At 38.9% G+C, this 22,924-nt stretch overlaps 1 protein-coding gene across 33 annotated transcripts in view; it reads right to left on the bottom strand.

Annotated features, from left to right (window-relative positions):
• DIS3L2 (DIS3 like 3'-5' exoribonuclease 2) overlaps positions 1 to 22,924 on the bottom strand; it is a 344,241-nt gene that overhangs the window by 226,862 nt on the left and 94,455 nt on the right. For 18 of the 33 annotated variants that reach the window (XM_070620179.1, XM_070620180.1, XM_070620181.1 and 15 more), the window contains one exon: positions 11,271 to 11,505. In XM_070620179.1, coding sequence (XP_070476280.1) covers positions 11,271 to 11,505 — 235 coding nt within the window. Of the gene's footprint in view, positions 1 to 4,136; positions 4,209 to 11,270; positions 11,506 to 22,924 lie in introns of all 33 variants that reach the window. The other 15 variants (XR_011540208.1, XM_070620166.1, XM_070620198.1 and 12 more) reach the window with 1 other exon arrangement.

Genomic DNA, 22,924 nt, shown 5'->3' with positions numbered 1-22,924 from the left:
AATGAAAATGAAAATACAACATGCCAAAATTTATGGGATACAGCAAAAGCAGTTCTAAGAAGTTTATAGCAATACAGTTCTACCTCAAGAAACAAGAAAAATTTCAAAAAAACAATCCGACGGTGCACCTAAAGGAGTTAGAAAAAGAAGAACAAAGCCCAAAATCAGTAGAAGGAAGGAAACAATAAAAATCAGAGCAGTAATAAATGAAATAGAGAATTAAAAAAATAGAAAAAGATCAATGAAACGAAGGTTGGTGCCTTGAAAACATAAACAACATTGACAAACTTTTAGCTAGATTCACAAAGAAGAAAGAGAGAAGGCTCAAGTAAATAAAATCAGAAAAGAAGGAGGAGAAATTACAATGCATACTTCAGAAATACAAAAGATGACAGGAGACTACTACAAAAAGCTATATGCCAACAAATTGGATAATCTAGAAGAAGTGAACAAATTCTGAGAATTATACAAACTTCCAAAACTGAATCAAGAAGAAACAGAGACTCTGAATAAACCAATTACCAGTAAGGAGATCAAAACAGTAATCAAAAACTTCCCCAAAAAATAAAAGTCCAGGACCAGACGGCTTCCCTGGTGAATTCTACCAAACATTCAAAGACGACTTAATGCCTATCCTTCTCAAACTCTTACAAAAAATTGAAAAGGAAGGGAAGCTTCCTAACTCATTCTACAAGGCCAAGATTACCCTGATACCAAAACAAGACTAGGACAACACAAAAAAAGAAAATTACAGGCCAATATCACTGATGAACATCAATGCAAAATCCTCAACAAAATACTAGAAAAAGAAAACAATAATACATGAAAAAGGTCACACACCATGATCAAGTGGGATTTATTCCAGGGAATGCAGCGATGGCTCAACATCTGCAAATCAATCAACATGATACACCACATTAAGAAAATGAAGAATAAAAACCACATGATCATCTCAATAGACTCGGAGAAAGTATTCGACAAGATACAGCATCCATTTATGATAAAAACTCTGAATAAAATGGGTATAGAAGGAAAGTACCTCAACATAACAAAGGCCATATGTGACAAACTCACAGCTAACATCATACTCAATGGAGAAAAACTGAAAGCTATCCCTCTAAGAACAGGAACCAGACAAGGATGCCCACTTTCACCACTCTTATTTAATATAGTGTTAAAGTCATAGCCAGAGCAATCAGGCAAGAAAAAGAAATAAAAGGGATCCAAACTGGAAAGGAAGAAGTGAAACTGCCACCATTTGCAGATGACATGATTTTATATAGCGAAAACCCTAAAGAATTCACCAAAAAACTTTTAGAAATAAATGGACATGGTAAAGTTGTAGGATACAAAAATCTGTTGCATTTCTACACACTAACAATGAAGTAGCAGAAAGAGAAATTAAGAATATAATCCCATTTACAATTGCAAAAAAAAGAATAAAATACCTAGGAATAAATTTAACTGAAGAGGTGAAAGACCTGCACACTGCAAAGTATAAAACATTGTTGAAAGAAATTGAAGAAGACACAAAGAAATGGAAAGATATTCCATGCTCTTGGATTGGGAAAATTAACATAGTTAAAATGTCCATACTTCCGAAAGCAATCTACAGAGTCAACGCAGACCCTACCAAAGTTCCAATGACATTTTTCACAGAAATAGAACAAAGAATCCTAAAATTTATAGGGAACAACAAAAGACCCCGAATAGCCAAAGGAATCCTGAGAAAAAAGAACAAAGCTGGAGGCATCACACTCCCTGATTTTAAAATACACTATGAAGCTATAGTAATCACAACAGCATGGTACCGACACAAAACAGACACACAGATCAACAAAACAGAATTGACAGCCCAGAAATAAACCCACACATTTATGGACAGCTAATTTTCAACAAGGGAGCCAAGAACATATAATGGAGAAAGGAAAGGTTCTTCAATAAATGGTGTTGGGAAAACTCGAAAGCCACATGCAAAAGAATCAAAGTAGACCATTATCTTCCACCATACACAAAAGTTAACCCAAAATGGATTAAAGACTTGAATGAAAGACTTGAAACCATAAAAATTCTAGAAGAAAACATACGCAGTATGCTCTTCAACATCAGTCTTAGCAGCATGTTTTCAAGTACCATGTCTGACCAGGCAAGGGAAACAACAGAAAAAATAAAGAATATGACTACATCAAACTAAAAAGCTTCTGTACAGCAAAGGAAACCATCAACAAAACAAAAAGACAACCTAACAATCGAGAGAAGACATTTGCAAACCATATATCTGATAAGGGGTTAATATCCAAAATATACAAAGAATTCACACATCTCAACAACAACAAAAAAAAAACCCAATTAAAAAATGGGCAAAAGATCTGAACAGACATTTTTCCCAAGAAGATATACAGATGGTCAACAGGCACATGAAAAGATGTCCAACAACTAATTAACAGGGAAAATGTAAATCAAAACTACAACGAGATATCACCTCACCCCCATCAGAATGGCTATAATTAACAAGACAAGAAATAACAAGTATTGGAGAGGATATGGAAAAAAGGGAACTCTCATATACTGCGAGTGGGAGTGCAAACTGGTGCAGCCACTATGGAAAACAGTATGGAGATTCCTTTAAAAATTAGGAATAGAACTACCATACGATCCAGCTATTCCACTGCTGAGTATTTACCCAAAGAACATGAAAACACGAATGCATTAAGACATATGCACCCCTGTGTTCACTGCAGCATTATTCACAATAGCCAAGACTTGGAAGCCCAGGTGCCCATGAAGGGACAAATGGAGAAAGAAGACATGGTATTTATACATAACGGAATACTACTCAGCCATAAAAAAAGATGAAATCATGACATTTGCAACAACATGGATGGACCTTGAGGGTATTACGCTAAGCAAAATAAGTCAGAAGCAGTAAGCCAAATACCATATTATCTCACTCATAAACAGAAGATAAAAACAACAACAAACAAACACATAGAGACAGAAATTGGATTGGGGGTTACCAGAAGGGAAGCAGGGAAGGAAGAGGGTGAAAGGGGTGATTCGCACGTGTGTATGGTGATGGATGATAATTGGTCTTTGGGTGGTGAACATGATGTAATCTACACAGATATATTGAAATATAATGATGTACACCTGAAATTTATATAATGTTATAAACCAATGTTATCTCAATTTAAAAAAATTTAAGCATTTAAAAAAATTACATTCTCTTATATGTTTTCACTATCATTATCAAGCCTAAGAAAATTAATAGTAATTCCAAAATGTTGTCTAATATACAGTCTCAATTTAAATTTCCCCAATTGTTATCAGTTTTCCCCCAATCCAGGATCCAATCAAGGTTCACGCGTTATTTTTGGTTATGTTTCTTTCGGTCTTCCTCCTCTAGAACAGTTCCTCTTGTTTTTTGTTCTTTCTAACATTGACTTTTTTTGAAGAGTACAAGCTGGTTGTCCTATAGATTGTCCCACATATGGATTTATCTCACTAGTTCTCCCACGGTGTCATTTAACTTGCTCCAGTACTCCTTATGTTTCCAGTATACTAGAAGTTAGGGCCAGAAGCTTGATTCAGGTGAAACATTTTTGGCACAAATACTTCACACATGATGTTGTGTAATAATACATGCTATCAGTAGACACAAAATGTCAGATTGTTGCACTATTAGTGATGCTAAGGTTGACCACTTGGTTAAGGAAGTGACCACCAAATCTGTCAACTATAAAAGGACATTTTGCCCAGTATAATTAGGTAGTAAGTCATTTGTGGCATGACACTTCAAGTCCATGTGAATATCTTAGTTTGCAACAACCTTTCACCCAATGGTTTTGGTTATCTATTGATGATCCTTGACCAAATCAATTATCACACTGAGGGTTGGACTACTACGAAATCTTTAACCTGTGCTATGTGTATTGCTATTTATGAGGAGAGATACAGTATAAGGAAAGGTAAAGAGGGTAAGTCTAGGACTGTTAAATTCTGGCTACATAGAAGAATCCTTGAATCTCTGGTGAGCTTTTTAAAAATACCAGATCAACTGGACCAGAATGTCTGGGGTGGTATCCGGGCATTGATATTTTTTAAAAAGCTACCAAGGGATTCTAAAGTGTACTTACCAACTGTGTAACTTTTCTGTCCTTTGGGAATAAAAACTACAACTGTCTCTGAGATAGATACTTTAAATATTCCTGAAATAGATATTAGATGTGTTGTAAGCATTAAATAATTAAACATAATAAGTACTAACTTTAAAGTATTTAGAAAGGGCCGAGTACACAGTAAATGCTCAATAAATATCAGTGATTATTATGTGAAAACACATTTACAGGTATGCATGTATACAAAAACATATCTAGGTATATCCTAATATACACATATGCACTTAACAATACAACTTCAAAATATAACAAGCCACAAGACTGCAGGAGAAATAAATAAATCAAAATTTATAGACATATATTTTCAAACATCCCTCTGAGAAACTGACAGATTAAGCACTTGAAATAATAAAGATCTTATGAAGAGAAGAACAATATAATTATGTATTAAGTTTTTGGATATATATACCACATCTTTCTTTCAAAGCATACATGGAATATCTAGAAATAAAGACCATGTAATAAACTATAAAGGAGGCTTCAATAAATTATAAAGCATTAACAACTTACAGGCCCTCTTCTTTGACCATAATACAAAAAAATTAAATACTGACATCAAAAGAATAGCAAAAAGGGGGCTGGCCCAGTGGTGCAGCAGTTAAGTTCACACGTTCCACTTTGGCAGCCCAGGGTTCACCAGTTCGGATCCCAGGTGCAGACACAGCACCGATTGGCAGGCCATGCTGTGGCAGGCATCCCGTGTATAAAGTGGAGGAAGATGGGCATGGATGTTAGCTCAGGGCCAGTCTTCCTTAGCAAAAAAAAAGGGAAGATTGGCAGCAGTTGTTAGCTCAGGGCTAATCTTCCTCAAAAAAAAAAAAAAAAAAGCAAAAAGAAGAAAAAAAGAAAAGAAATTTAATAGCCTTAATAAATAACCAATTCTAGTTACAGAAGCAATCATAAAGGAAATTAAATATTTAGAACTAATAAAAATACTGCATGTCAAAATCTGTAGAATAGAGTTAAAGAAGTATTTAGATGGAAATTTATAGCTTTAAAAACATTTCAAAGGACACAAGAAAGGTTAAAATTAACAAGCTAAATATTCAACTCAAGAAGTTGGGAAAAGGGCAAAAAAGCAAACCCCAAAAATAAGGAATTAAATTAAATAACAAGGATAAGTTAGGCAAATATCAATGATATACAGAACATCATCATGAACAATAAACACAGAAAAATAACACAAGTAAAAGGCATGTCCCTTGAAAAGATTAATAAGATAGACCTCTGGCAAGCAAGAGTTATCAAGAAAAAAGAGAGAAGATTCAAATAATTGCAATATAGAATGAAAAGAGAGGGAAAAGCACAGACACAAAGTTTTTAAATAATTAAAGAATATTAAAGAGTATTAGGAACCTCTATATGCTAATAAATTCGAATGGATAAATTCCCATTAAATTGTGCCAAAATTGGCACAAAAAGAAATAGAGAACTTGAACACACCAATTCGTATGAAAGAGATTAAAAGAACAAAGATCTTGCCTCCTGAAAAATAGCAGATACAGATAATTTCACAATGAGTTCTAACAAATTTTAAGGAACAGTTAATTCCCATCCTATACAAGCTGTTCTGGAAAAACAGGCAACAGTCAAAACCAACAAGGACATTTCATGATACGAATATAATCTTGATTCTAAAAATCAGATAATGACAAGAAAATGATAGGCCCATTTAACATGATACAAAAATCCTACAGTAAGTATTACCTAAGTAAATCCAATAATGTATTTAAAAAAGTAATAATACATTGGGATTAAGTAGGATTTATCCTAAAAATTCAAGGACAGTTCCACATCAGAAATAGATTTAGAGGAGAGAAATTTCAATCAATAAAGAATCAGCATCATAAAGTTCAGCAAAGAGCAAACCTGTGGAGTTAATAAAAGATTACACGGGAGAATAACTACGTGACCTAAGAACAGGGAAAAACATACAAACCCATAAAGGATATGATTAACTTTATCACATTTAAATTAAGGAGTTTTGTTCAATGAAAGACACTACAGATAAAGTTAAGAGACAAATGACAATGACAGAATGGCAGAAGATACTTGTAATGCCTAAAAAGGTTAAGGATTATAGAGGATAGATAAGAAATTCCTGCAAATAAACAACAGAACAGTAACCCTGACAGAACAAAGGACAAACGATATGAAAAGGAAATTCACAGAACTTAATCTAGACTACAAAAATTAGAGCGCTGGGGGACCACCCCCATGGCCTAGTGGTTAAGTTTGGTGCACTATGCTTCGGCAGCCCAGGTTTGGCCCCTGGGCATGGACCTATACCACTTGTCAGCAGCCATGCTATGGCAGCGACTCACATACAAAATAGAGGAAGACTGGCACAGATGTTAGGTCAGGGCATATCTTCCTCAAGTAAAATGAGGAAGATTGGCAACAGATGTTAGCTAAGGGTGAATCTTCCTCAGCAAAAACAAAACAAAACAAAAATTAGAAAGCTAGATAATTCCAACTGTTAGCAGGAATAGAAGCTGTAAGAAACCTCATGCACTGCTAGTGGCAGTATATACAGGGATAATCATTCCAGCTTGAGTCAAAGCCTCAGTTAATAAAGAACTACCCCTCTGCCTTGCTTTATCCTCTGTGCATGTATTTCTTTTGGGGACTTCACAGGGAAGAATGGCTGGTCTAGCATAGGATTTGGGTCTCAGACGTTGTAGGTCCTGACCATCTATCTCTACTTCAAACACACTTGATATGATTGCCTTGTCCACTCAGTCTAAAAGACAGGGAAGCAAAAGATTGCTACTCTATCCTTCTAACATAGGTCTGGACAAGGCTTTACTTTTTTTTAAATGAGATTTTAAAAGATCGGCACAAAAGCATGGTCCAAAAATTGTTGTTGATGAGGAATTACTATATATTTAATTTTTAATATAATTTCTGAAGCAAACACGACTGTCTTCTAGTTGTACTAACATCATTATACACAGTGGAGAGCCGAGAAACAAAAAGGATAGGGAAGATTTGATCTCAGAATCTAGAAAGATTCACAAAAAGGAAATGAAGAAATTTAGCTCTGACAAAGAAAGGTTTCCAGATAGTCAGGAGAAAGAGTTCTTGGGATTTCAGTAACCCCGAAGAATCACAGGAGAATAATCATACGGGTCTGTTTTTCTCGGCCAAAGGGAAATACAGTTGCTTTTTACCCAAGGAAGTTCGGGAATTAAACTTAGGTATTGAACAGTCCTGTCATTGGAAGGAGACAAATCTTAAGTGGGGAAAAAAGTGCTCTTTCTGACTCCTGAAGTTGACATGGGAGGCCCCAGGAGTAGTAGTAATCGATGGATTCAAACCTCAGAAAAGATCGAGGATTCCATGTGGATTCTCCCTTCAGCAAAGAGCTGAAGGTGGCCAAGAGAGAGAAGAGAGAAGTGAAAGGGTCACCGGCTCCACATTCAAACCCATGTTAAGTTATCAGGGGACCAGTTGAGGCTTGTCTCCAGACCAGAAAACTGAACAAGATCTCTGGCAGACCTACTAGGCTAGAGAACAGGAAATGTACATCACAACCTGATTAGGTCATGATCACCAAGAGTCAGAGGCCAAAACTGCTCTTAAAATCCCAATGATGAAAGACACAGAGCTACTGGTTCACCTAGCCATGAGGATTTTCATCCTTTGGAGTTTGTTAACCAAGCAACCGTTATCCAAATATTTGATACCAAAGAAAATTTATCTCGGTTGTTCCCAGTCTCTACACAGACGGCAGACTTCTGTGCTGACAACAAAGCAACTGCCTGAAAAGTGCTAACAACTCAGTCCAGGAGGCTGGGGGACTGGACTGACAAAAGGGGCCCAGGTCTTTGGCCCACTCTCTCTCAGGGGCTGAGGATGATGCAGATCCACGCTGTCTTTCTAGAAGAAACTACTGTGTAGGTCTGAGATGGCCAGAGAAACTTTTCTCTTACTGCAATGACAGGCACTTGCTGCAGACAGCTGGAGCTATCTGCTCACTTACCAGAGAAACTAGTAGTTATCATAAAGATACGATGGTTCCTGGGCAAATAGGGAGATACAATGCATACACACGCAATATGTAATATTTGCTTTGGATAAAGAAACATGATATTAAAACAAGAATAAACAAAAAGCACTCTTTTGAACACTAGTGTGAACGAGGATTAATAATCCCTTTGCAATTACAACACAAAGCAAAGAACTTTCTAGATGTCTTAGGAAAAGTTTATGATGTTCTTAAGGTTATGGTTTGTTTCAATAACAAATTTCAAAACCTTAAATGGTGCAAAAAGTACTAACATCTTAACTGTAGCCAGATTTTATATTATCCAGAGAAGAGAAGCTAGTTGAAATATCCTAAAAAACACTATGATTTTTAAAAGAGCAAATTGCAATTTTACTAAATATCAAGAGGGCAAGAAATGAGAAACAGCCATGTGGTTTCACAAACTCTCTATTTAAAGGCTAACAGGAAAAAGAAATTTGTACCAGATACTGAGGGAAGGATTAAGGCTGTTCCCTCAGTCAGGGCTAGTAAGGAAGCAATATAAATAACAGTAGGATAGGAAGACCGTAAAAAGAGCAAGGAAATAACATGCATACAGTGGATTTGTAAGGCACTCAGTGATATTTAGTTGTAAGAGAAAAGGAAAAGGATTACAATAGAGGACAAATCAAAAGCATGTTTGGCCTAAGAATCTCCCAAACAAAGGGCACAGTGAATTATCACTATATGCCCAGGCATCAGTTCTGCCATCACTTCTATCCATCAATGTTTCCCTGCCCTTGTATTAGCACCAACCACTAACGAGAAATCAAGGCATCTTATTCCTCAACTTGGAGCCCAGGGGAAAAGAGGCTGCTGAGGTCTGCCAAGTCCAATCACCAGAGCTAGGTTTCCATGAAACAGTTTTGAGCCAAATACTCAATAAGTTTTAAAGTGCTCCCTTGCCTGGCTTTGTCCTGCAAGTATCTCTCTACCTTGGTGATCTTGCTGATGAAAGATTTAGCTATTTAGGGTCCTGGTTGTTTCCCTCTCTTCTCATAGAAAAGACATGATTCACAGTACTGACGCCATTATGATAATATACATGCACACTCAGAAGAGGATCACAGTATCCAACTGTTTTGGTTTTTTTTTTAAAGATTGGCACCTGAGTTAACATCTGTTGCCAATCTTCCTTTTTTTAATTTTTCTTCTTCTCCTCAAAGCCCCCCAGTACACACTTGTATATTCTAGCTGTAGGTCCTTCTGGCTGTGCTATGTGGGATGCCGTCTCAGCATGGCCTGATGAGCAGTGCCATGTCTGCACCCAGGATCCAAACTGGCGAAATCCTGGGCCACTGGAAGGAGAGCGCACGAACTCAAGCACTCCACCATGGGGCCGGCCCCTACCCAACTGTTTTTAAATAAAGAAAGAAGAAATATCAGAAGAATGAAATTTCAAGGAATAATATCCAAATGAAACCGGCTGGGCCCTGAACAGTGAAACCACTAGTTATCTAACCAGGCCACAAAACAAAAGGAACCTGGGTGCCCTCAGGTCCATACACCTGGTGGAGCAGTGAGGAAGCAGGAGCCTCTTCATTCAAAAAGAATTTCAAAGTTGGAAAGTCCTTCTGAATGAGCAGTACTTGGCACCAGAAAGCAACACATGCTTTCAGAAAATGCTCACTGCCCAGGTCACAACCTCGCCAGCAGTGGAGAAACGGGGTGATCCTCATGCAGTCACTTCCTGAAAGCACCCCCAGCTTTCTTCAGGATGTCAGTGAGGTGTGCTCACCAGTCCCCATCACAGGGTGTCTGCTGAGCATCCTCCTTTAGTAACCTTCTGGCATTTCTTCTGGCTTTTCAGGGGGACTGTGCCAGAAAGTTCTTCCTGATAAAAAAGCTCATAGTCTAGTCAGCCTAGCCAGGTCAATCTTTTCCATTTAATGGTACACATAAAACTCAATTTGCCTGGAAAATATACTCCCTGTATTTAAAACTTCTTAGAAATCTATACATTGAAATATTCCAGTTTTCACTGCTACTTTCCCTTAAGTTTCCCAGAGTGTGGTCAAGTAGGGCCAGTGGTCACAGCTCCTCGCCCATGTGTTTGCAATTGCTCTCTTCTGCATCCAGAGGACCCATGTCTTAGATTTTGATCAGAGAAAATAAGACTAGATTTTTTAAAAGTTTAAAATCAAAACACTCTGTAAAGATAATCTGCTAATCAAATTTAAGGTGATCCATTCCCACCATCAATGACAGAAACACTTTTAAAGTGTAATGAATTAAAGCAAAATCCAAGGTAAAATGAAGTGCTTTTTTGTAAGGATTTTAAAGATGGGTTTAATTCTGCTCATATCAACCACAGGGTGAGATTTGGCTCATCACAGAAAATTTCAAGGTTAGCTATCACGACAATTCAAAACTTATTAGGAAATGACAACCACAACCACTGACTTAACAAACCACCAGCAAGCAGCATGTTCATCCCCTCCGCATAACCAGCAGCTGGAAGTCTGTCAAATATCCCCGTTGCCCAAAAGCTGTCACACGTCACAAACTGGGATGAGGGCCAGCCCCAGTGGCCTAGTGGTTAAGTTTAGTGTGCTCGAGTTTGATTCCTGGGTGCGGATGTACATCCCCCTTGTCAGTGGCCATGCTGTGGTAGCAGCTAACATACAAAAAAAGGAAGACTGGCAACAGATGTCAGCTCAGGGAGAATCTTCCTCAGCAAAAAAAAAAAGAAAGAAAGAAAAAGAAATTGGGATGATACCAATTGCATTATGTCATTAATTCTGTAGCACAAAGAGAATTCCAATACTTAAAACAATCAGTTTAGGGGCTGGCCCCGTGGCCGAGTGGTTAAGTTCGCACGCTCCGCTGAAGGTGGCCCAGTGTTTCGTTGGTTCAAATCCTGGGCGGGGACATGGCACTGCTCAACAAACCAGGCTGAGGAAGCGTCCCACATGCCACAACTAGAAGGACCCACAACAAAGAATATACAACTATGTACTGGGGGGCTTTGGGGAGAAAAAGGAAAAAATAAAATCTTTAAAAAAAAACCCAAAACAATCAGTTTACTAAAATAAAATGTCAGACAGAGGCCTGGTACTCACCTTTTTCATGAAGACAAACCGAGAGTTTCTTAACACCATCAACAAGAATATTTTGTGTGTTGCCATGTCCATCTTCTGAGTCGCTGTCATCAAACTGAGCCTCTATAATGACATCAGGACTGTCATTATAGCCTTTCAGGGACTGTTGTGGGAGAAGGCTTCCACAGAGCTCCTCAGGGAGATATGATTCATAGGCACCTTCTGTTTCTTTGTCATTGCTGTCTGGTTTAATTACCTGAAGAAAATAGAAAGGTCTGCTAAATCACTGGAGGGAAGAAAGGGAAAAAGCCTATTTTCCTTTCCTAAGGAAAAAACTACACATTCAGAAGCTCACAGCACTGGACACTCACCAGGTAGTTTGAAAAAGGATCTTTATTTTCCAGATGCACAGACTACGTTATGGAGCTGATTGATCCAGCAGTGCCAGGTTGGCACTGAGCTCTTCAAGATGCCCAAGATTAAAGCCATATCCACTTCTCATTTTTCTGAAGTACATGTTCATCACCTCTCCCTCAAAGGGATTGTATTTCTGAAGATCAGAAATACAATGCTGCTTCACAAGGGTTCATCACATGGGATCAATTAGTACACTGGGAAATGATAAAGGAACTCAACATACATAGTATGTCACTGCACTCTCAAATGAAACCACAAGAATACAAAGTAAAATGGAAAAGAAATTGTGTGAACAAGAGTTTACAAAATGTTCTAGGGGCCAGCCCAGTGATGCAGCAGTTAAGTGCGCACGGTGCACTTCGGCAGCCCAGGGTTCGCTGGTTCGGATCCCACTTGAGGACATGGCGCCGCAGGACAAGCCATGATGTGGCAGGCGTCCCATATATAAAGTAGAGGAAGATGGGCATGGATGTTAGCTCAGGGCCAGTCTTCCTCAGCAAAAAGAGGAGGAATGGCAGCAGTTAGCTCAGGGCTAATCTTCCTCAAAAGAAAAAAAAAAGTTCTCATAAAAAATATAAACACTTAATTCTCCATTTTGAGGCCTGAAATCAGCAGAGAGAGCATACAACTGATGGACATTTACACTAGAAATAAGAATAAAGCATTACACAACATGTCAAATATTTTCTTTTTTTTTTTCCTGAGGAAAATTAGCCCTGAGCTTAACATCTGCCACCAATCCTCCTCTTTTTTGCTGAGGAAGACTGGCCCTGACCTAACATCCGTGCCCATCTTCCTCTATATGTGGGATGCCTGCCACAACATGGTTTGACAAGCAGTGCACAGGTCCGCATCCAGAATCAGAACCGGCAAACCCCAGGCCACCAAAGCAGGACACGCAAACTTAACCGCTGCACCACCAGGCTGGCCCCTCAAATATTTTCAATTAAAAAAAGAATGAAGCAAATAGGAGAAAAAAACCTAGATACTAATCCATTTAATGAGTTTGACACATGACAGTACTCTTTGGTTTCTATGGGTATTATATTAAAACACACCAGGTGTTTAGTCGCTGAAAAAAAAAAGGCTATCCTATATAAAAATCTTCCCATCTACATTAGCAAAAAAGAAAGTAGATTTTGTAGGTTCTAGATGTTACTTAGAACACCACATCCTTTTAAGAATACATTTCTGGATGAGAAACCCAGTGAAATTTAAACATATATATTTAAACATACATAATTAAAATGTGATCACATATGTATATATATGAATGTAAAAAAGATCAATATTGGTAGCACATTCATTTCATTCTTTCAAACAAATGCTGGAAGGCTAACCTCGTGCCAGGCATCCTCATGAAGACTACGTTCTAGTGGGGAGACAGATGGTGAACAATTTTCTCATTCAACAAATCATTACGGAGTACCTTTCATGGTGCCAGGCACTGTTCTAGGCGGCAGATACAGAAATGTACACACTCAAAATGGTCTAATAGTGATAAGTTCTAGTAAAAACATACATAGTAAAAACAACGTTAGTTCTGAGAGAGTGAGGCTGGTTTCCCAGCAGGGTGTTTAGGAGGTGCCTCCCGGAGGAAGTGACCTTTGAGCAGAGACCTGAATGAAGCGAATGAGCTCTCTAACAGTTTCTCTGTCCTTATATTTGAAAACCTAATATTTTTCTGAGTTTAATCTCGAGGTTTCAAAATAGATACCTGCCTTCAACAAACCAGATTCACGTTCAAATTAGATCACACAGAGATCACGCTTGATGAAAGATCCTCATCTTACACAAGACAGAAAAAGTTATTAAAAGAAATCTTTCCCAAAACATCTTCATGTCACAGATTCCAATTAATATAACCATCTCCAGACAATTAATATTATAACATCCACCCAGAAAATCTTACTAAAATATTACAAAGATATTCACAACTAGAATATAGACTTTAAAAATAGATTCCCAAAGTTTTTAAAAAATTGACTTCATGAAGATGTGGTAACAGAAAAACATGTAAATAATGGTTAATTATTCTGAGCAAAACTGTGTCTTCTAATAGTTTTTGAAAACTTGATTCCCAATTTCTGAATATATTTAATGAAATTTTCTTTCAACTCTTGCCATGTTTTCAGTCATCAGATTCACTCATTCATTCGTTCAATCTTTCATTCATTTGTTCATTCTTCCCATAAGAAGTTTAAAACAAACAAGGCTCCTTTTCTTTGATAGTGGGGGAAAAAAAAATGTTTAGCCAGAAATCCCTAAAAAGATTCCCTCAGGCCCCTTCCTACATAAGAACATATGAGTGAAGCCACAGCTAAGTCTTTCAGTTAATATTACAATTATAAAACCAGCTCTCCTCTGTGCACTTCTGCCTTCTCACGTAAGTCCTGTTTTCACACATGACCCAAAGAAGATCATTCAAAAAGTAGAGAATTTACTGACAATTAGAGAAGAAAGAGAATTTGACATCACTCAAATCAGCAAACCTATTCAATTCCCTTAAATGTGCCTGGCAAATTCAAGAACATTTAGGAAGATCTGCCCCTGACCATCCTCAAAGAATTAGCACAACTTTGGGTGTTGTCAGGAGAGCACACAGCACAGGCAGGAGGCACGGTGCACACCCTGTGTCTAAAGCATAGCGGCTACAACATGACCACTGGTCTACTGTTTTTCTACATCATCCCCACACATACTTTCTCTCAGAGGAAGAAGAGCCGGGGGCAGAGGTGAAAGAAAACGACATGCTGGAGTTAGACGAGCAGGTAAAAGGTAGTCTTCCAGTAAGAGTTAAAAAAAGGGTCCAGGTCTTTGGTTTCTATTACGTATTTATTTCTGCCATTAATGGTTTCACAAAGAATTTGGTTCCCACAGGCCATAGAGAAAATATTACAAGGGGAACCAGAATTCTGACTTTCTAAAATTTAAAGGCTTTAACTATCCCACAATGAAAGGTGGTTTTTCTCTTTGTACATATACATATGTATGTAAATTATAACGAGAATTCTGTAATCACCAGGATTCTGCCTACCTCCTTATTAACAATTATGCTTTGGCTCACATATACAAAGTTCAAGGAAAAGTCAAGGGGAAGAACAGGTCAGTGGAAAGCAATAATCAGAGTACAGCAGGCTTAACTGGATAGCACATTTTAACACCAACCCAACCATAATCTCCACAGTTTAGATTAGCTACACTCAAGAACTGGTGTTTTAGGCCTTAAATTCACTTTTGAGTTACTAAAGCAAAATATGCTGTAAGGTAGCAGGACTTAATGAATAAATCAAGTCATCTAAAACTGTGTAATTAAAATATAAATTAATATGTTGCATTGTAAAAGTATTTTCATTCTATTTTGTCATCCCAGTAGACCCAAGAATAGAACAAATGGTAAGAGGAAAAGAGATGATCATAAGATCGCAGGATACAAACAGCACTCTAAAACCATTCCTTATCACATACTGGTTAAGAGTGAGGCTTGCAGGACTCCTTAGAAAAATGGCTCATTCAAATCTGGAACAGGAAATAGACAAGATGACCCTGGAACATCTTGTCATACCAGGAAAGCAAGGAAGCTATGAAAGGCTACTAGGGTCTTATCTAAAGGACTCAGGAATCAACATGAAAGGGCTCTCTCTGGTCAACCTTAGAAAACTCTAAGCATTTTTCCTGCCTTTCCTTACACTATACCTCAGGCTAACCAAATAGTTGATGAGATAAATTTCTTTACAGAAGAGTTTCAGCTAATTAAGAAGGAAGAAAAGACTTTCAACATTACCATTTTGCCATTCCTACTGAAATATGGATTCAGGAAATGATCATTAACGGTTGCTAAAACCACTAAGTCATAACCTGATGGGGATGGAGTTTTATAATAGATGGACCAGACTGGCAATACTTGAACCCACTGATCAATATGAACATCTTAGAAAGGGAAAGAACTGAAGTGCTTCCTGATGCACTATAACAGGAAGTACATACTACCAACTATGAAGCATTTTTCCCCCCAAAAATGAACTTGAATCTGATCTGATACAGGGAATAGAGGAACATGTTAAACAACATGAGGGAGAGGATCCATTTATACTCACTCCCTCAGTGATTTCATCCAGTCTCATAGCTTTAAATCTCTCTATAAGCTATTAATTACCAAAATTAAATGCCCATCCTCAATCTTTCCCCTGATTCCAGACTCATCCAGTTGCCTACGGGACATCTTCATTTGGATGTCAGTTGGCACCTCAAACAAGAGAAGCCTTGGTCCTCACCTGAACCCACTCCTCTCCCAGCATTTCCTCTCTCAGCAGATGGCACCAAACTATGCCATCACCCTTGACTCTGTCCCTCTCACACCCCACATCTACCCATCAGAAGAGCCCACTGGCCCTTCCTTTACAATGTACCTTCTTGCCATTACTACTGTTTCTACACAAATTCAAGCAACCTTTATCTCCTTGCTGACCTACTGCAATAACTGGTCTCCTGATTTCCATTTTGGACCAAAGCAGCTAAAGTGACCCTTTTAAAACATCAATCAGGGGCCAGCCCGGTGGCCAAGTAGTTAAGTTCATGTGCTCCACTTTGGCAGCCTAGGGTTTCATGGGTTCAGATCTTGGGCGCGGACCTAGCACCACTCATCAGGCCATGCTGAGGTGGCATCCCACAGAGCAGACTCAGAAGGACCTACAATTAGAATACACAACTATGTACCGGGGGGGGCTTTGGGGAGAAGAAGGGGAAAAAAAAGGATTGGCAACAGATGTTAGCTCAGGTGCCAATCTTTAAAAAAAAACATAAATCAAATCATGTCATTATCCCAACAGCTTCCCAACATCCTTCTATCTCCATGCCACAAGGTCCTGTCAAATCTGACCCATATCTATTTTTCCATTCTCATTTTCTACAACTTCTTCCTTTGCAAATTACACTTCAGTTCTAGAGATCTTCTTGCTACTCCTAGGACATTAAAACCTTCCATCTTGAGGTTTTTGCATTTGTTATTCCTTCTATCTGGAAAACTCTTTGCCCAGCTATTTAGAGGCTTTGCTCTCTTCATTTTGTTCAGGTCTCTGTTCAAATGTCTTCCTCCCAGAGAGGCCTTCCCTGATCACACTAACTAAAACAGCCCCACCTCACTGTATCACTCTATCCTCTTACCCTGCTTTATTTTTCATCACTGCACTTATCACTAGCTGACAATACATTATATATTTATTTATTTTCCGTCTCCCAACTAGAATGAAGGTTTCACGAGCACAAAGGCTATTTTATTCACAGCTGTATTCCAAGAGTTAAGAACACCATTTAGTGGTCACTCAAATATATGCTGAATGAATGAATGAATATAGCAATTAACTAGGAAATGATCTGTTCAGGATCTATCTTCCCTGATAAACTCCATGAAGTAACCATGGCTAGGCCTGACACAGTATGTACTCATGTCTCATTTGAATGAGTAAAGAACCAGAGATGGCACACTGCATCTAACATTTCCATATATCTAAACTCTATCCATCTCTCAAGACCTGGTCCAAATGGCCTGGATTTTCTATAACCCAGAATCTACCACATTGTCCTCCCAGTTCCTCTGCATCTCTACCTGCCCCAGGCAAGAGTAATTTCTCTCTTTTCTAAAGTCTCCACGCATACCTCTTCTCACTATATTACTGTTATCTATGTATGTGATTTACCTCATCTGGTATCACTCTATACTCACCAATTACATCTTACACGTATATGTATATTCCACAGCAACTTGCATAATCAATCTAGGTGTACAACATCTGATAAATAAACAGATGGATAAATGGGTAGAAAAATGAAGAAATGAATGCAAAAGACCATTAGGGAGCAAGATAGCTTTCAGAACAGTGTTTAGACACAAGAGTATGTGGCTTAGAAACTGTTGGCCCAATTTTCCTTGGATACGTAAAGTAAGAGGCTTTCTTCTATGGGATTGACCTGGAAAAAGCTGAAAAGTCTAGTTCAGTGGTTCTCAACATTGAAGTTTAGTGATCCCTCTGAGGATCAGATGAACACCTCCACAGAATGAATGCACATCTACAAACAGATGGAAAATACTCTACAAGAAAGTACATGTAAGGAAAGGAAAGGGTCTGGTGCTGAAGACTACCAGTTCAGATTGATCAATATTTTGGAGAGCTCTGGGCTCAGAGTGACAGGAAGGGGGCCTGAGAAAATGGATACATTACTGACCTGGTTAACTGAGGACTTTTAAAATTCCTCTGGTTTCCTCCACAGAACTGAGAGAGTGAGGCAGCTGACTAGGCTTATAACTCCGAGTGCATGCTGCAACTGGGACTACTTCTCCCTTGGAGATTTAGTCCAGTCTCTGGAGGACAGGACAGAAATGGATTAGTGAGGGAATCACATCACCGGGTCAAACACAACTTTTTCACCCTCAGTCTCGTTCCATGAACAGGGTAGGATGAGCATCACATAAACCCTGCTAATAAAAAAAAAAAACAGTGAAGGGGGCCAGCCCCGTGGCCGAGTGGTTGACGTTCCACATGCTCCACTTCAGCAGCTCAGGGTGGCTGGTTCGGATCCTGGGCGTGGACCTACTCCACTCATCAGCCATGCTGTGGAGGCATCCAATGTACAAAGTAGAGGAAGACTGGCACAGATGTTAGCTCAGGGCTAATCTTCCTCAAGCAAAAAGAAATAATTTAAAAATAATTTTTAAAAAGGCAAAAATTTAAAAAAATAAACAGAAACAGTGAAAATACAGGCTGATGTCAATTGGGGAGTACTGATACAAAATAAAACTGTCACTTGCAGCTACTAAAAATGATCAAGAAATAGCACTCTAAACACTTAATTTTAATTTCCTTGAACCTCCCCCAAACACAAATGCACACACACATACACACACACAGAAACGTTTGTCAGATATACCTTGCTGTTAGTTTTACCAAAGTTAGATACGTAATCTACCTAGTGTCTCCTTTTGGAAGGTAAAATTGGGCGAGAGAGGGGTGTGGAAGTGTGATGAGAGGAAAAGGTGACCCCCACTCTCCATCAGGATGCAATCTTTATGCGCTGGGGGATGGAGAGCAGCAATCTGGCCTCTTCCATAGTACCCAGGAGGAAGCCTGAAAGCCCTCAGGGATGAAACTGAAGAGGCACTATGAGAAGCTTAGCACTGAAAGAAATAGGGAGGAGGCCTAAGCCCAGCATCTCGAGTTCAGAGACCCAAGAGAGGAGGAGACACACGTTTTAGAAAAGGAGGGGGGGTATAGCATGACTTCTGCTCTTTAAGGGGAACATAAGCACAAAGGAATGGCAAAATGCCTTGCAGAAGCCCCCTACTTTGAAGATAAAAACTCTTGAGAGAAACTACACAATCATATGAGTGGAAAATGGCTAAGGAAGAAGCTAATCTAAAAGGCTGGCAGAATTTTAGAAAATAATATATGAGAAAATACATAGGGAAATACGTTTAAACATACACAAAAAGTACTGCCATAAAAGAAAATAATGATAAATTCGACTCCATTAAAATTAAATTTTTCCTTTTATCCTAAGATAACATAAAAGAAATTTTAAAAGATAAGCCATATCCAGAATATATACAGAACACCTACAGATCAATGAAAGACAGACAATCCAACAGAGAAATGGGGAAAGGGTTTAAAGGCATTTCACAAAATAGAAATGCCAAACAGCCAATAAAGATAGAAAGGTGCTCAGACTCATTAGTCATCAGATAAATGCAAATTAAAACCACAATGAGCTATCACTACAAACCCACAGATGGGCAAAAACTAGAAGTCCTGACAATCCCAAACGTTGGCAGGAATGTGCAGGAATATGCTGCTGGTATGAATGTAAACTGGTCCAGCCCTGTGTAGAACAGACGAGAACTGTGAGGTAAAGTAGAAGTCAGATCCACTTGGCTCCTACCCTGCCGTATTCCACTCCCCTGCCCTGCCTCCCTCAGGATTCTGACAGGTCACTATATGAAAAAGAGAAGACCAAGGTGAGAAAGGACATATATACAAAAGCAAGGAGATAAGGAAATGCAAATTTTCCTTCAGAAAAGGCAAGTAATAGTGAAAATGTACAGTGGGAGAGTGAAAGGAGGGTGCAGAAGCAGACACGAAGAGCCCTGAACGCCAATGTAATGAGTCTCATCTGTACCGTAAGGTAGTGAAGCTGGGAAGCAAAGGAAAGCAGTTAAGAGCAGGGACTCCAGTCAACACAACTGGGTTTGCATCATGGCTCTGCCGCTTACTAGCTATACCACTTTGGGAAAGTTACTTAGTATCTCTTTGAATCTCAGTTTCATTATCTTTAAAATGAGGACAAGAGTTTCCAACATCATAAGATTATTGTGGGAACTGAGACAATACATGAAAAGCTCTTAGCACAGGTGCCTGGAACATGGTAGGAGCTTAATAGGTTAACATGCATGGGAGGAAACAAATTTAGTCTTTAGACCCAGGAAGCCCAAGGTGATAAGAAACATCCAGGTGGCAGCTGGAAATGCAGGTCTGGAGATCAGAAGAGCGTATTGGAGGGCAGAAGTCCAGACTGGGGAATTAACCACATGGGATGGCAGTTAAGCAAAGGTGTCCCAGGACCAAGTGTCAACTGAAAAGAGAAGCTAGGAATAGAGCCCTGAGAAAGACTCAAATAAAAGGAGTTCAACAAGGAACAGGAGTTAGCGAAGTAGAGAGAATTTAAATACCATTATGAACATGTTAATCATAACAGACACTGAGACTTTCATTACCACTCTTCACATTCACATTACACAGTCGTCCCGTGCTTTTACGCCTATTAGCTGATCTAATTCACACAATGACCTTGGGTGACACACTGGAGCATAGTTATCTCTATCTCACAAAGGAAAACACAGGTTCAGACAGGTCACAATCCCACAGCTACTCAATGACAGAGCTGTGACATGCACACAGATCTAGGGCTCTAAGTCCAGTGCTCTTAGTCCTATGGGAGATTTCCTGCAAACAGATTCAGAGGGAGCTCTGTCCATACAGCTCCCACCACTAACATTCACTGCATGAAATGCTGCTGCATCTTTTGCCTGTCGGGCAAATAATCAAAACTCAGGATCCAGTTCTTCTGTGAATGCTTCTCTGACTAACCTCCCTCTCATAAGAAAAGAATTAATAATAATAAATGAAATAAAGAGCATGGCAAACATCTGGAAAAAAAAAAAAAAAAAGCAAAGATTCTACTTCCTCCCTTTGTTCCACTGCTATTCCTTAACTATTCTTTCATTACAAGGTTCTTAATCAGCCTATGTTCCATTTGTTTGCTAGCATATTTCTCGCTTGGTTTTCAGACAGAAAACCATGTCACAGTCATTTTTTTTTTCCTAAGGAAGATTCGCTCTGAGCTAACATCCATGCCAATCTTCCTCTATTTTTTAGCAATCTTCCTCTATTTGGGCCGTCAGCATAGCATGGCTGTTCAAAGAGCACTGTAGGTCCACACCCCAGAACTGAAGCTGGGCTGCTGAAGCTGAGTGCGCTGAATTTAACCACTAGGCCACTGAGGCTGACGCACACACTCATTTTTTATATTCTCCAGAGGCTCCCAAAATGTTTGGCATATAAAACATCAATAAATATTGGTTTCCCTTTCTCTTCTTCCGAAGAGAATGAGAAAGACTTGAATCAGCTGTAAAAGAAGGATTCTAAAAAAACTTACAAGAAATGAATAAAATAACTACCAAGCAGCAAGGGCCGCTGAATTCAGATGCCTGCGTACGTGATACCGCCTGAGACTGCACTGCCTGCCATTAATGCAATGTGTGCGGAAACTAGGAAGGAGTCACCAATTACTCCATCACAGTTTAAATTTATCACCATGAGAAGCAAATAGAAATACAAACGCAAATAAATTGGAAGACATTTAAACAAACACAGTTTTCTAAAATAATTCTAGGCCTTCATATCTAAATTATAACTCCAGTTTCAATATAAACTCAAACGTAACCATAAAGTTCACCACTCCTCAATGTGAAAACAACAGTTTTAGCAAGAAAAGTCACAAATGCCTAGATAAAGAAGAGAATGCCTAGATCTGAGCACAGCTTCCAGGGACATTTCCTAATTCCTCCAGAGGTGTGAAGCACCAACTCGTCCCTTAGAAGGGGGTGAGGGGGGACGACACCACACTGCGCTATAAATTAGACCAACAGAAAACGGCAACTCCAAATCCCCAAAAACAAGAATTTAGCCACTTCAAAACTGTTGACATTGATTAGATTTTTCTTCTCCTTCATAATGTATTTCAAAACTGGGAAGCAACAGAAAGAGTCCCTATAAACAATTCAAATGGAATCCTAAATAAAAATGCGAAGTAACATTTCCATCATGGAGGGCTTACCCAAACTCCAAGCACGAAACATTTCATAGTTTGTTTACTGATATAGAAAACCCTTCCTTGAACATAAAAGCCATCTTTGAAGAGTGCTATTTTAAATCTTATAAAAAGAGCGGATCTATATTAGCACTGGAAAATTCTGCTCCAGCAAATAAATTCTGTTACATTCCCCTGAGGCAGGGGGTTGCTATCAACTTGGTATAATGGAGCTTTTCCAAAAGATTTACATATACCTATGTCCACAGGCACTTTCTGCTGAAAGGGCTGTTTAGAAGCGTGTCAGCTGAAGGCTTTATGCACTGAGATAATGTCCTGCCTACCCCACCACCTGAGCCTCTGATTCAGCGCTAATGCATGTCACAAGTCCACCTAGGAGCTGCTTTTCCTTTCTTGGCTCCTCTGGCCAGGCTTAAGTGACAGCACTCACTTGCCACACATGTTTTAACAAACTTTCAAATCCTTTAATGGCACACTTGGGACAAGGTATAATACACTGTTCAGGAAATGCCTTGGAGCCAAAAAAAGCAACTGATATTTCCACAGAGAGTTCTTGACAAGGCTTGCCAATAAGCTTCTTTCACTGTAAAATATGACCATGGACCACTATCATTTTAAAGACATATTACAGACGTTCTTAAAGGCATATGTGTTACCAGACACATTGTTTGCCTACAGTAGTTCATCCAAAAGTACCTTTTATTTAGTTAACAGGAACAGAGCAAACTATCTCCTTTCTTCCAATTACTCAGGTCAAAAAATCCTGTTATCCTTATCGATCAATTAATTCCCATCTCTCTCTCTCTGTCTCTCTCTCTCTCTGTCTCTCTCTCTCTGTCTGCTCTCTCTCTCTCACTCACTCACTCACACACACACAC

This window comes from Equus przewalskii, chromosome 5 (genome assembly GCF_037783145.1).
Source record: "Equus przewalskii isolate Varuska chromosome 5, EquPr2, whole genome shotgun sequence".
In the NCBI taxonomy this organism is placed as follows: Eukaryota; Metazoa; Chordata; class Mammalia; order Perissodactyla; family Equidae; genus Equus; species Equus przewalskii.
The sequence above is the reverse complement of the archived record's forward strand: the minus strand, read 5'-3'. Positions and strand labels throughout refer to the sequence as shown.